Raw genomic sequence first — 13,033 nt, 5'->3', positions numbered from 1 at the left:
CCAAGGAATAATTGAAATGCACAATAATAATGATATATATGTATATATGTGTTTCAAATTTGGTTTCTGTCTAGTACGTCACTTTTTTTAATTTAGTTTGTCCAAATGGAATATTGGGTTCAAATAATAAATAAAGATATATTGGATTTTAGTTTTTTTTTTTTTTTTCAGAATTCAATGATTAAGATATGATTTTACAAGCTAACCTACATGGAAGTTAAAAAGTAGCTTAGAACTTGTGCCACTGAATTTGAATTTCAATAGCATCTCACATATTATAAAAATTGAAATGAGTGAGAGATTGTGTTCAAACCCATGAAGGATAGATATTATTAAAAAAGAAAAAAAAAAAGGATAAGGAAATGAGCTTTATCCTATGAGACATATGAAAGGGCAAGACATTATGAATTACAAAAAATCATAGGAAACCAGGAAAAAAAAAAAAAAGATTTTGTATCAAGAATTTAGGATTAATTTAGACCAACATACATACATACATATATATGTATTAGATATGTCATATACATGGTCTTGTATTTGTAGTTTTGTACACACCACAAAACAAAGAATGTCTGGGGGCCCAAAACTTACAGCAAGGAAATGTTTAAAAAAAAAAGGGGACCCATTGATGCAAGTGGCTTTGTCATCATGGTTAATGATCAGAAAACACAAAAAGCTTTGCATGGAGTAGGAGAAAGTTGCTACATACTCCTAAGTTGTATACCTTCCTTATGATTCTCCACACCTCGTGATCTGTGACTGTGAATCTCGAGGGATGATCGAACGGTGGAGATATGAGAGGGTGGCCCACCTCTCCTTGTAAAGACAATATATAATCGACATCTGTGCCACTCAAGAGGTGATGTTTGCCGACATGTGTAGGTTGAAGTTCTAAATATAGCACATTGGTTTTTCCGAACTAGTTATTTATTTATTTTTATATTTGTTATATTATTTAAATTTGTTTAAAATTTTATATTGTATTTTAAGCATGGGTGTTTGTGTAATTCACGTAGTTGGAGCAGTTATTATCAAATACGAAAATTATGGATAATTTGTTGTTTTAGTTATATGTGATTTAAAAAAAAAAAATCTTTCTTCTAATTTAAAATATTTGAGCATAAAAACTAAAAAATCTGAACTCTCGTATATGGTGATTTAATTGGTATGTATGACACTTTTAATAATTTTCTAATTATTGATTAATTAATGTGGTATTTTTGCCTATTAATTATTACTTTTTTTTTTTTTTTAAATATGAACAGAAGGTGAAGTACACTTTAAAAGCATATCTGTCAGTATTCAATTTTTCCTTTGAGATTAACATGATGTCGTTTTTCTGGATAATTGATGGCTTAGAGAGAGAGCTGTAGAAGGGAGAAGAGTCATTGATATGGTGCTTAAAGCTCTGTGCTAGTCTTTCTGACCTTTTTTTTTTTTTTTTTTCTTTCTTGTAATTTTCCTGGTGGGTATTTGAAACTGTGTACTGCTTGCTCTTCTTCTTCTTTTTCTTGGTGAAGTGAATGAAATACAAGTATTTTAGAAGTGTTTTCTTAGAGATTGTTCAGAGATAATGTGTTCTTTAAGATGTTGGTTTCTATGCAAAATGACTTGAAAGGAAAGAGTTTTGCCTTCATACTCAATTAGTAAGATAACCCTTTAGTGTTTTTCCCTTTGTGTTATTCAACCGGGTTTTTGAGTTTGAAAGATATTCAAATTCCTTGAATTTAAAGTTGATTTTTTTTTTTTTAAAAAAGGAAAAAAGAAAGAAATCTCTTAAGTTAACTGAACTTTGCGCCATATGGTTTTGTAGAGTTTCGTATAAGAATGTTCTTTGTGGTTTCCTTCTGTTCTTTTTTTTTTTTTTTTATTTTACTCTGTCAAAAGCTGTTCGAGGTTTTTTTGCCCTTTGTTTTTTCTGTTATCTTTGTTTCATTGTTGCTCTTTGAATTATTTGGGGGGAAAAATATATATTAATAATAAAGAGTTTCTTTGAGCACATAAAGGAATGTTACAGTTTATCCCAGATTTGGAAAATGTTCCATTTTTGGTTCTGATAATGTTCTGGCAGATCCTTACAGCTTTTTATTTGTTATGCTGTTTCCTTTTTTGGATTGTAATGAAACAAGAATGAGAAAAAAAGATAGCAGACTCTGCAAGGACATGTTTCTTTTTCCCTTTTTTATGTGATTCTGGTATATAATTGAATAGAAGGTCAATTTTTTTTTTCAGTTTTTTTTTTTTTTTTTTTTTTGGTTTCTCATTTCCCTTATAATTTTGGATCTGCAACTTTTTTCTTTGATTTGAAAGATTCTATACTTCTGGAATCTCCCTTTCATTCATATATTCTTTTACTTTTTATATATTCATATATTTGAATATATTGTCTGTGGGTATCTTTCTATATTTGAATGTTTTTCTTTTCTTTTCTTTTTTTTTTTTCAATTCTTAGTCCTATTTGGGTATTGCAATATCATTCTAATTTTCCCAAAACATTTTGTTCATTTTGCAGTGTGAGTAGATGAATGATGGATTTTTCACCGACTGCAAAGCGAGTGTTTGATAGAATTCAGAAACTAGAACCAGAAGATGGTAGAAAGATAATAGGTTGGTTTCTTCTAGGAGACCTTGATGAGCAAGATTTAGTAAGATTGGCTGAGGCTCCAGAGCATTTGATTCACCAAGTCATACACAAAGCCAAAACTGAACTTCAATCTTTACCAACTAGATTAGTCTCATCCCCAGTCTCACCTCCCACGAACCCAACTCCTGTTTTTACTCCATTCGCGCCTGTTTCTTCAAGGCCTTACTCATCCCCTGCAACTTTTCGGCCTTCTTCTGCATATTGGGAGCCCCAAATTGTTACCAAGAACAGTTCGGATTTTTTACCGGCGGGTTTCTCAGATTCTTCCTTGGAACTTCAAAACCAGACTCAGTTCTCAACTTTAGAGGACCAAATGGAACCTTTGAATTCAGGAATTTCTGGATTCTCTAGTGATTACTACTACCCAGATGCTTCAGCAATGGGGAACTTGAATGCTAGAGCAAGTAGAAGATTTTCAAGCCTCTCTGAGTTTCCTGTTAAGACTTGTCACTATTTCAATAAAGGGTTTTGTAAACATGGAAGCAGCTGCAGATATTTCCATGGACAAGTGGTTCCTGAGAGCTTTTCTCAGGTTTATGGAAATGATGGTATCAATGATGAACATCTTTTCTTGCCTGGTTCACTTGAGAAGTTGGAGATAGAGATCATTGAGCTTCTGAAATCAAGGAGAGGAAATCCTGTTTCAATTGCTTCCCTGCCAGCAATGTATTATGAGAAGTATGGAAGAAGTCTTCAGGCACAAGGCTACCTCACCGAGAGCCAGAGACATGGAAAAGCTGGTTATAGCCTAACAAAACTTCTTGCTCGATTGAAAAACAGTATCCGGATGATTGACAGGTATATATGTTTTGGTGTTTGTTTAGAGTTTTTGCAGCTAATATTTCAATATTTATAAGTAGTGAACTTTGCTATTCTACTATTTGAATTACAGGCCTCATGGACAGCATGCAGTGATATTAGCAGAAGATGCTCCAAAATACATGGAAAGTAGGAATGAAAAAAGTGATCCAGGTCCAATTGTTAGCGGCTCTCGACAGATATATCTAACATTTCCAGCTGAGAGCACTTTTACTGAAGATGATGTTTCCAACTACTTCAAGTAAAAAGTTTAATCTCTTTTGACTCTTCTCTGCATATAATCATCTTTTAGGGATTGGTAGTGTTCTAACATTGTCGAATTTTCTGTGTTTTCTTGTAGCACCTTTGGGCCTGTTGAAGATGTAAGGATTCCTTGCCAGCAGAAGAGGATGTTTGGATTTGTAACCTTTGTCAGTGCAGATACTGTAAAAATGATATTGGCAAAGGGAAATCCTCATTTCGTTTGTGGAGCTCGTGTTCTTGTGAAACCTTACAGGGAAAAATCAAAGCTTGTTGATAGGTAAATTTTCTAGCATTATGTTTAGTAAAAGCTAGTTTGATGGACATTTGCCTGTCTACAGATTTTGTGTTACATGGCTTATTTGAACTTCCCTAACATGAATGTTATAGGGATAACATGACTATGGCCAGAATATCTCATATCCATTCTCACATATCTTTTGAGGCTGTATTTCCAGTTAAACTAGAAAAAGTTCTATACATTCTTTTTGACGGAGCTGTCCATGATGCTAATGTATTTCTTGAAATTTGGCGTATTTAAAACTTTGGTCATGCTTTCAAGAGGTTGTACATCTAGTTTTCTATTATGTGAAGCTTGGCTATTACCTTTTGGTGACAATGTGTTTCTTCTTCCAAGAACCTTTTGCTGTTACATATGCTTCTGTTAACTGAGGTACTGCAATGACTATTTCTCAAAATCATTTATTTCTTACTTTGCGCAGAAAGTACCCGGATAGAATTGAGAATCCTCAGTATTATTCTCCACACTATTCTGACATCGAGACTGATCTTCATTCAAGTGAGTATGGCTATAAAATAATCAATTATTAATACTTTATGATTACATCATCTTATGATGTTGATGCCTACTGTTTCCTAAAATTGCTTTTCAAATTCCCTTGCAATGTTTGCTGATATGCCTCTTTCTTCCATTCAAAGTGATTTTTTTATTTTTTATTTTTGTGTTTAAAATTAATCTTATATTTATTGGATTTTTTTGTCTAATTAATGGCTTCAGTGTCAAGATGTTATGAGAGCTCTAGAATGTTGGTAAGGAAGCAGCTTATGGAAGATCCTCAACATGCTCTTGAACTCGAGAGGAGGAGGTTAGCTGAGCTGCAGCTTACGCGAAAGCCTGTGAACAATCAGCCCTATCTCGGCTACTCCATGGATGGGCTTAAAATGTCAGAAGGTTGGTAGAGTGCTTTCTTTTTCTTCTCTTAGATGCTCTCAGTTTTCTCATTTTTTTTTATTTGTTTTATATGTTTCTCATTTTCATACTTAATTCAAATTATGGCTTGTGTAGATCATTTTATTCTCCAGTCTGCTGAGGAGTTCGATCGTTTGCTGAACGTTTTAAATAGTGGCTCCACAAGTGATGATAACCACAAGCATACAGACATGAATTACACTGACCAAGACAGGTATATTTCAACTTCAGTTATATATCATTGGTGTTAAACTGATACAAATCAAATTAATCATATATTTCAACTTCAGTTATATATCATTGGTGTTAAACTGATACAAATCAAATTAATCATTCTTCTTCCAAGCAAAAGAATGATGAACGACCCTGCATTCTGCAAAACTAAGATTCACCTTGTTCCTTGGGATTTAAACATTGTTCTAGATTATCATATTATCACATTTTCTGACAAGGCTTTTCCTTTATTCTTCAATTATGACTGCAGTCAAGGACTTAATCTCCCGGATAGCCCATTTGCATCTTCTATAGCTAGCGGCATCTCAACAGTTATATAGGGTCCAGAAACCATACAGAAGAATTATAGAGTTAGAGTACCGGTTCAAAGGCAACATATTTGGTTTGACACAATGACAATTACCTTTCTTTCCCTTTATCAATCAAAGTTTCCTGCAAGTACATACTGGCTAAACAAGAAAAGTCTGATGTATTTTCCTCCCCGTTAGTCGGGTCGATGGACGTAGTAAAGAAGAATATGAATACATAAAGAAAGACAAGTATATGTAAGAAAGATTTACAGTTTCTAATGTTAATCACAGAAAAGAAAGACTTAAAGAGGTCTGAATCTTTAGAAAGATGCTGATGTAGCAGAGACTTTTAGTGATATAAATATATATATTATATATTTATATAAATATATTATAATATATAATATGCAGTGTCCAGATAAGGTTTAAATAATGTTTAAACTCTCTGTAACACTTGAGCATTAGATGGAAATAACTTCTGCAAAAATGGTTTACTAGCACAGAGCTTATACCAGTTCATCAAGTATGAACTTTTATATTATTGAATTCCACTCTTATCTGAAGTATCATATGCATTATCACATTATTTTTTATGTTCCTTGTATTTATTGTAAATTATTGAATCTTTCTTGTTGATTCGCCTAAATCATATGTCTATGATTCTCAGCCTTGGAATCTAATGTAAAAGCAATGATACGGGGTTTACTCACTGGTATTCTTAAAAACATGTTATTTCTTTTAATTGTGGAATGGCTTGAGCTTGACATGGTACGTTACATACAATGATAAGGATTTAAAAATGTGTTTGTCTAAAATGGACATGAAAATTAATGATAGGGATTTAAACTAAGTTTTTGTCTAAAATAGAAATGACTATTAAAATAATGTCTTTGAAGAAAGAAAATATTGGTGGTGGTGGTGGTGGTGGTATTAGTAAAGTTTAGTACATGATCACTAAAAGACAAAATGGGTTGGCCAAGTTTGTCTCATTCATAATCTGTTTTCCAATTGAAACCTGCAAATTATAAGGTGTCCAATGGGGTGTATTGCTTCAAATAATCACCTTAGTTAACCTGCCATGGATGATGTGGCAATGTTCTGTCTACCGACTGGATCAGAAACCCGCAATTTCCGGAAAATTAATTATGTCTTGGTGGAGAACAGTTGAGGTTGACCTCACAACCAACATAAAACATCTAGAACTAGGACTTGCATTTGCACAAATTCTTTTTTAAGGTTGTCCAAAAGTAAATTAAGCTCGCCATTAGTACCCCAATTAGAGTGTCTTTAATCCCTCCCTCTTTTGGACATTCCAAAGGAGGGGAAAATGCTAAAAATAAATCAATTATTTAAAAAAAAAAAAAAACAACTTACAGAAATATAAATTAAACAAATGTTCATACGGTTAAATTTTTGAACATCAATATGTAGAAAACAGTGACTTTATTGAAGGTTTTTTTTTTTTTTTTTTTATTAATTTAAAAAAGCTTTATCTAAGTTGAAATAAAAACTATAACAAAACATCATTTTTTTAACCGAGAGTGGAAGTGAAGTTTTAAATCTCTCACATATCATTTTAAACAACTCTAAAGGTGTGATGATAAATTTTAAATAAATATATTAAGAGGATTATCCACATCATTCATAGCAAACTAATTGATTATCCCTCCCAAATCTCATATTATTTAGTAGCACATTTAATATTCTAACATATTGTTTAAAATTCATTGCTTAAGACTCCAAAAATAAAATATAATTAATTATGAAAATTTTTAGTCCCTGATCCAATGCTTCAGCTCAATTTGTCCAACCAACTCAACGACCACCTCTCATACTAAAAATCCCAATTAGGTCACATTTGGTATATAAAATGATTAATATTTTATAAAATAGGACAATTTATTCATAGGAATTTAAAGAAAAAAAAAATAGATATTCATATTGATATATTTAATTATTATATTGAATTAGATTCAATGTTTAATTTTTCAATGAATAATAATTCTGAACTTTTTGAAATAGATAGGTATTCCTTAAACTAACGGAATAAAAAATTTAAAATCTACCAAATATAGTAATAATTAATCTTGTAGAATAGTTATTTTATTCCTATATCTATTCTGCATATAAAATGTGCCCTTATATAAGTTTAAACAATTTCCATATTTAGCATACAAAATTCCCACGAAACCAGGAACAACTTGAAATGGAAACCGCAAACAACTTGAAATGGAACTTTTGAAGCGCATCTCATGAGAAAATATACGAGTAAGAAGATGAAATCTTACTATTGTGACACACTTGTATAGTGGAGTAAATGAATTAGTGTAGAAGCCTAGAAGGTGTGAAAACATTCATGAGTCCGTGTAGCTACCTCATTTGGTCCTTCAATTACAAATAGTACAAAACCTGCAATGTATTAATTTATCATTAGATCTAGAAAGAAAATAATCTGAAGAATACTCCGGTGGCAGGAGTCAAACGCATAATCTTGTATGTTCTCAGTTCTCAATAATATCAAGCTTTTATCATTTATGAGGGGAGAAATCATATATGAAAGCGGTCAAAATTGTACAAGATATTCCTACCAACAAAACTTATGTGCCACGTTCATTTTGATACACTAGCTTTATGGTTCAATGAATGAAAAATGGCTGTAAAAGTATAAAAGTTCACCTTGACGTTTTTTGCCTTCCAATCACCAGAACTTAATAGGTTATTAACCTCATAACATACATCCAAATATGTAAATATCAAGGGTGTACAAAACTGGAGCAGCTTAGCACAGTAGTGCACCGAACCTTTTGTTGATGGCAACCTGGTAATGGTGCTTATGGTTATATTGTATGAGCTTCACTCGAAACCTTATGAGCAGTTCTATTATAGTGGAGATGTAGATTGGTGAAGTTGGAAACTATTCTTCTTTCCAAAAATGTCTCTCTAGACATTGGTCAAACTTGAGGAAACATACTACCCTTTTCTTTCAAACTTCTTTGCAAACTCCTTGAGAAGTAATCTCTGCCGAAATGCCAGATAAGTATCTAAGCTAGTTCCAGCCCACTGCTGACAGAAACATTCATCGGTAGGAACCAATGAACTTAGAGGAAATGGCCCCTTGGGTGCTTTCTTTAGGGAAACCAAGAACCGATGCCGAGGACGAATTCTCTGGTCCAAAGACAAGCTAAGGTACATAGGATATTTTGTCAAGGAGTGTACTTCATTATGGAGTTCATTGATCAAGTACATGTACTTGGGCTTTAAATTATCTTCCAATGACAATGACAGTACCTAAAGATATATAGTAAATGCATATATTTAGAAATCTAGGATAGAAAATATAAACTGAGAAATAACCATCAAACAATGAATTTTCTTATGCCTCTATAACATGACCAATTTCCAAACACAGGAAATAAATTAGCATAGAACTCCATGCAGCAAATCGGTGACAAAAGGTGAAAACTAGGCCATCAATGTGCAAACATGAAAGAAAACTGACCTGTGTGAGACTAGTCAAAACTTTCAAGATATCAGCATTACGCATTCCGATGCTCCTAAGGAAATTGATCCTTGGCAGTAACCCATCATCAATGCTGTAATGGAGAAGCTGGGGATGTTTCGTCACCATCTTTACTACACTATCTCTGGGGGCTCCTAATTCCTTTGAAAGGAAAATATAACGTGTATTCCAAGATATATCAATTCGCTGAACCAGAATCTGAGGACTTAGCTGCACAACTTTACCTAAATCCTTTTCTTTAATGCCAACCTCAACCAAGTATCTCACAGTGGGTTTTAGTGAATTCTCAACACTATAAGAAAAAATGGATGGAGCAGCAGCAATTATCTGTCCCACTCTGGAACTTGGAATACCCAAATTCATCAAGAAAGCAACATGAGACTTCAAATTCTTCTCCACTGTATACTCTAAAATCTGTGGCTGTCTCAGAAGTATTTTTCTTATATCTCTATGCTTGACACCAACGCTTAACAAGTATTCCAACCTTTCTTCTGCAGAACAAATGTTTATTTGAAGGGAAGGCATATGCCTCTCATACATTTGGATAAAGTGTGATTCCTTAAGCCCAAACGTGCTTAGGTAATCAAGAAGGGGCATCCACTTCTCATCCAAGTCTATCTCTTCAGTCAGTCGAGGATACTTTTTCTCCATAGCTTGCCTTCTAGTAATCTGCACTAAAAGAAAATGTGTCATCGCCTTTTCGGCACATCCCAGGTTACAACTCACTTGGTGTTATTTACCATACACTACCTTTGCTTTACGAACATCCGAGGATTTGACTTCCATTCTGTTTGACGCATAACCATAACTTCCATTACTTTTTTCAAGGCTGTATTTCCCATTTCTGTCATTCAAATGACCTCTGTCAGCTGAAAGCCCTAATGATGGTCTGCCCCAGTGTTTCTCTGCTTGTTTCTGGTTTCCTGTGAGAATAAGATTATCTCTCGGTCAATTTTTCCCTTTTAAGTCTTAATCATTGGTGAAATGCTTTAAAGCATACCTTCTCTCGTACTACTTCTCTTGTATCCCTTCTTTGACTTAGAACTCTTATTTTTAACATTGAAATCGGCAATCTCTGCAAAGTCATCCTGAAGAGCAATGCATATTGATATTAGAAGTTACCACACATCCTGGGACACGCCCAAGAAAAACCAGAGTAAAGCAATATATCCCGGGAAATGAAATGCCCGAGAAAACCCAGAGTAAAGTAATATGTATCATGCCAATTCAACAATTCACTGAAGATACGAAATAAATTAATAACCAGAAGTGAAGGCACCAAATGCCTTTCTTCACAGACGACACACAGGAAGGTTGATAAGTTTATGCTTCAAATTTCCAATTAGTATATTCTTTAGGACATTAGAAAATAAAACACACTTCATACAATTTCAGGACACCGAGAAAGAAAACATAATCCACAAAATGTAAAATTTTCAAAACCACTGGCAACAAAAAGGTAGTCATACTCTTTTAAGAAGCTCAAGCAGCAAACTAGCTATTAACTTTATTCAATTTCCAGAAACGGAAGCAACTACATGGAAATAAGATATGAACACACGAAGCACAAACATGGTTACCATAGACTGACCCATTATCCAAGCGCAAACCAAAATCATTAAAACACGCTTCCAAAATAGTTAAAAAGCTCAAACTTTCTGCTTTCAAATCTAAAGAAAAGTACTTCCCAGAAAAAAAAAAAAAAAAAAAATTATCAAATTTTACCAGCTCCAATTAAAACAGAGAGTAGAAAAAACTCACGTTTAGCAACCAATCGTCATCCGAGGCCCCACCAACATCGTCTTCATCCTCGTCCTCGTCGTCTTCTTCACCTTCTTCATCAGTATCATAAGGAGACAGGGCCTGACCGTACCGTGACCTCCTGTTGGACTTGACAATCTTGGGGTTGGAGTGGGTAGATAGCACCACAAACCGGCAGGAGCTTGTCCTTGGCTTCACACAGACCCTTCCTCCTCCAATGGGGTTTAAGGGAGAGCTTAAAGCCAAGTGGGTCTGACACTGATTCCAAGCTAAACAAGAAGAAGAAGAAGAATGAAGAAAAGGGTTGGAGGATTGAAGAGTGAAGATTGAGATCCTCTCCATTTGTTATTTAAATTGAAAGCATTTTTTTCAAACAGAATATGGAGATAGAATATACTCAAAAACCCTACTCTTCCCAGAATATCTGCTTCTTTCTATTTATCCGAGTATTTTTATTTTCCTTTTTTCTTCCTTTGGAAATATATATATGATATTATTATTTCACCAAAAAAAAAAAAATATATATATATATATATATGTGGATATATTTATCCGCCTTAATTTTGAAATTAATCAACGATATAATAACTGTTTTTGATAAATTAATCAGTAAACGGTGGGTGGGGATTCGAGTTAAATGGTGTCGTACAAAGCCACGTAGGGTGGAGATCCTGATCCACATGGGCTCAACTCGGTCCCGGTCAGTCAGTGTGTGGTTGGCGCGAACCCGAACCACAATGGCCTACGTGGCACATTTTAAAACGGCCAAACACAATCCCAAAGGCTCTCTGAGTCTCTGAGGTCCAGACCCAGAACCCAGCGGCTCTGCCATGGACGCCTCGGTGTCTTCCTCCATACTCACAGCTCCAACCCCAAAGGTTCTCTTCTTCAGAACATCTCCGTCCTCGAAACCCACTCTCAATTTTCGCTCTAAATCCAAAGGGTACCTTCTGATCGGAAATCAGAGCTTAAAGACGAGAAGGGTTGCAGCGATTAATGATGTCTCGGCTGCCACCGATGCAGTTCCGGTAGATCTTACTTGGCAAATTGTAGTCGGAGCAATAGGTATATATTGCAGTATTATTGATATCTAACTCTATTTGGTTGTTGAGAAAACTGAGATAGAAATATGTGGAAAATGAAAAACTTTTGTCTTTTGCATTCCAACCCAAAATCTAAAAATCAAATCTTTACCACGAAACTGCATTTTATCTTGGGTTTGTTTTTTTTGGTATTTTTTGCAGCTGGCGTTACACCTTTTGTGGTAGCAGGGATTGAATTCAGCAAAAGAATTGTACGTCTTGAGTGTATAAGTTCATTTGTTTGTGTGTTTATTGTGTTTGATAATTTGTTTGTGTTAAACTAGTTCTTTCTGAACTGAATTTATGCAATAATATATGGCAGATAGCACAGAGAAGATGCGAGGTATGTGGAGGATCAGGGCTAGTTCAGAAGAACGAGTACTATGTGCGGTGCCCTGGATGTGGTGTGGATTCAAAATTTCATTGCTTCATCAACGTAGTCTGAAGTACTTGATCTTGTTTAATTTGTTTAACTCGATCACTAATATTTGTTTCTTGATCTGATATCTGTTTTAGGCGGATTTCTACCATGGCAATCGTGGAAGAGATTCTTTTCTGGCTAAGTCACTCTTATTTCCATTGCCATTATGTTTTTGGCGAAGGTTTAGTCAAATAGGAGCCTTAGTGAATTTAATGCTTTAATGTATGAACAAATGCAAGACAATGTGGAAGTTGTATAAAGTTTGTATTAGAAAAGTTCCCGCGTATTCGGAAAGGGAATGTTGACTATTTGTATTATAGACTTCTATAAAATATATTGAACAAGTTTAGGCAAATTTTGGTTTTTCCTGTACTTAAAACATATACATCGAGCTCCAAGTCTCCAAATCTCATTTTCTTTATTATGTATTGTGTACAAACAAAAATGGTCAGGATATCAGGCACTTGTAAGAAGGAGAATTACAATGCCTTTTGTGTGAGTTTGGTTGAAGTTGAACAGTAAGAGCAATTTATGATTGAAACGTAGCAAGGTATTTAATATAAAAGAAGTCAGAGAGTCTGCAACCTACAAACAATCAATATATAATTGACTGACTCAGAAGACTATTTGATACAAGATAATCTGCCTCCTCGCTGCGGGTGGTGTCTTGGACCTCCACGCTGCCTCTGTTTTTGCTTCTTCTGTTTTGTCTGTATATGTGTGGAGAAAATGAATGTAGTCATTTTGTGAATGTGGACCATTCTCATCAGTCATCACATGGGCTTGTCATTGTTTTAAGAAAATGATAATAA

At 34.3% G+C, this 13,033-nt stretch overlaps 3 protein-coding genes across 6 annotated transcripts; 2 read left to right on the top strand and 1 right to left on the bottom strand.

Moving 5' to 3' along the window:
* The first annotated feature begins 1,248 nt into the window (after window positions 1–1,248).
* LOC107435497 (zinc finger CCCH domain-containing protein 18) lies at window positions 1,249–5,994 on the top strand. 3 transcript variants are annotated; one of them, XM_016047124.4, is made up of 8 exons: window positions 1,249–1,396; window positions 2,513–3,442; window positions 3,537–3,704; window positions 3,804–3,983; window positions 4,426–4,502; window positions 4,722–4,895; window positions 5,010–5,127; window positions 5,398–5,994. In XM_016047124.4, the coding sequence occupies exons 2-8, from the start codon at window positions 2,526–2,528 to the stop codon at window positions 5,465–5,467; spliced, it is 1,704 nt and encodes a 567-aa protein (XP_015902610.1). In that variant the 5' UTR covers window positions 1,249–1,396; window positions 2,513–2,525; the 3' UTR covers window positions 5,468–5,994. The 3 variants fall into 3 exon arrangements, with proteins under 3 accessions (XP_015902610.1, XP_048329474.1, XP_015902609.1); XM_048473517.2 differs by having other exon boundaries at window positions 1,327–1,465; XM_016047123.4 differs by lacking the exon at window positions 1,249–1,396 and adding an exon at window positions 1,472–1,646.
* Window positions 5,995–7,484: 1,490 nt separating this feature from the next.
* On the bottom strand, window positions 7,485–11,179 carry LOC107435498 (transcription termination factor MTERF9, chloroplastic). 2 transcript variants are annotated; one of them, XR_001583017.4, is made up of 6 exons: window positions 10,719–11,179; window positions 9,958–10,045; window positions 9,708–9,880; window positions 8,937–9,626; window positions 8,114–8,725; window positions 7,485–7,846 (listed from the first exon to the last, which is right to left on the bottom strand). XR_001583017.4 is itself a non-coding variant. In XM_016047125.4 (5 exons), the coding sequence occupies exons 1-5, from the start codon at window positions 11,058–11,060 to the stop codon at window positions 8,408–8,410; spliced, it is 1,611 nt and encodes a 536-aa protein (XP_015902611.2). In that variant the 5' UTR covers window positions 11,061–11,179; the 3' UTR covers window positions 7,918–8,407. The 2 variants fall into 2 exon arrangements, 1 of the variants encoding a protein (XP_015902611.2); XM_016047125.4 differs by lacking the exon at window positions 7,485–7,846 and having other exon boundaries at window positions 7,918–8,725.
* A 191-nt stretch (window positions 11,180–11,370) lies between these two features.
* Window positions 11,371–12,576, top strand: LOC107435503 (uncharacterized). Its single transcript, XM_016047129.4, has 4 exons — window positions 11,371–11,783; window positions 11,963–12,012; window positions 12,123–12,204; window positions 12,317–12,576. Exons 1-4 carry the CDS (start codon window positions 11,549–11,551, stop codon window positions 12,361–12,363), a joined length of 414 nt encoding a protein of 137 aa, XP_015902615.3. The 5' UTR covers window positions 11,371–11,548; the 3' UTR covers window positions 12,364–12,576.
* Window positions 12,577–13,033: the final 457 nt, after the last annotated feature.

The sequence above is a fragment of the Ziziphus jujuba genome, chromosome 1 (genome assembly GCF_031755915.1).
Source record: "Ziziphus jujuba cultivar Dongzao chromosome 1, ASM3175591v1".
NCBI lineage: Eukaryota > Viridiplantae > Streptophyta > Magnoliopsida > Rosales > Rhamnaceae > Ziziphus > Ziziphus jujuba.
The sequence above is the reverse complement of the archived record's forward strand: the minus strand, read 5'-3'. Positions and strand labels throughout refer to the sequence as shown.

Coding starts and splice junctions, on each gene's coding strand:
- LOC107435497 (XM_016047124.4), top strand. CDS start 2,526: ATGATGGATTTTTCACCGACTGCAAAGCGAGTGTTTGATAGAATTCAG. Junction 3,984..4,425: donor AAATCAAAGCTTGTTGATAG/GTAAATTTTCTA, acceptor TACTTTGCGCAG/AAAGTACCCGGATAGAATTG. Junction 4,503..4,721: donor CGAGACTGATCTTCATTCAA/GTGAGTATGGCT, acceptor TAATGGCTTCAG/TGTCAAGATGTTATGAGAGC.
- LOC107435498 (XM_016047125.4), bottom strand. CDS start 11,060: ATGGAGAGGATCTCAATCTTCACTCTTCAATCCTCCAACCCTTTTCTT. Junction 10,046..10,718: donor ATGACGATTGGTTGCTAAAC/GTGAGTTTTTTC, acceptor ATTGCTCTTCAG/GATGACTTTGCAGAGATTGC. Junction 9,881..9,957: donor GAGAAGTAGTACGAGAGAAG/GTATGCTTTAAA, acceptor TTATTCTCACAG/GAAACCAGAAACAAGCAGAG.
- LOC107435503 (XM_016047129.4), top strand. CDS start 11,549: ATGGACGCCTCGGTGTCTTCCTCCATACTCACAGCTCCAACCCCAAAG. Junction 11,784..11,962: donor AATTGTAGTCGGAGCAATAG/GTATATATTGCA, acceptor TATTTTTTGCAG/CTGGCGTTACACCTTTTGTG. Junction 12,205..12,316: donor TGTGCGGTGCCCTGGATGTG/GTGTGGATTCAA, acceptor TATCTGTTTTAG/GCGGATTTCTACCATGGCAA.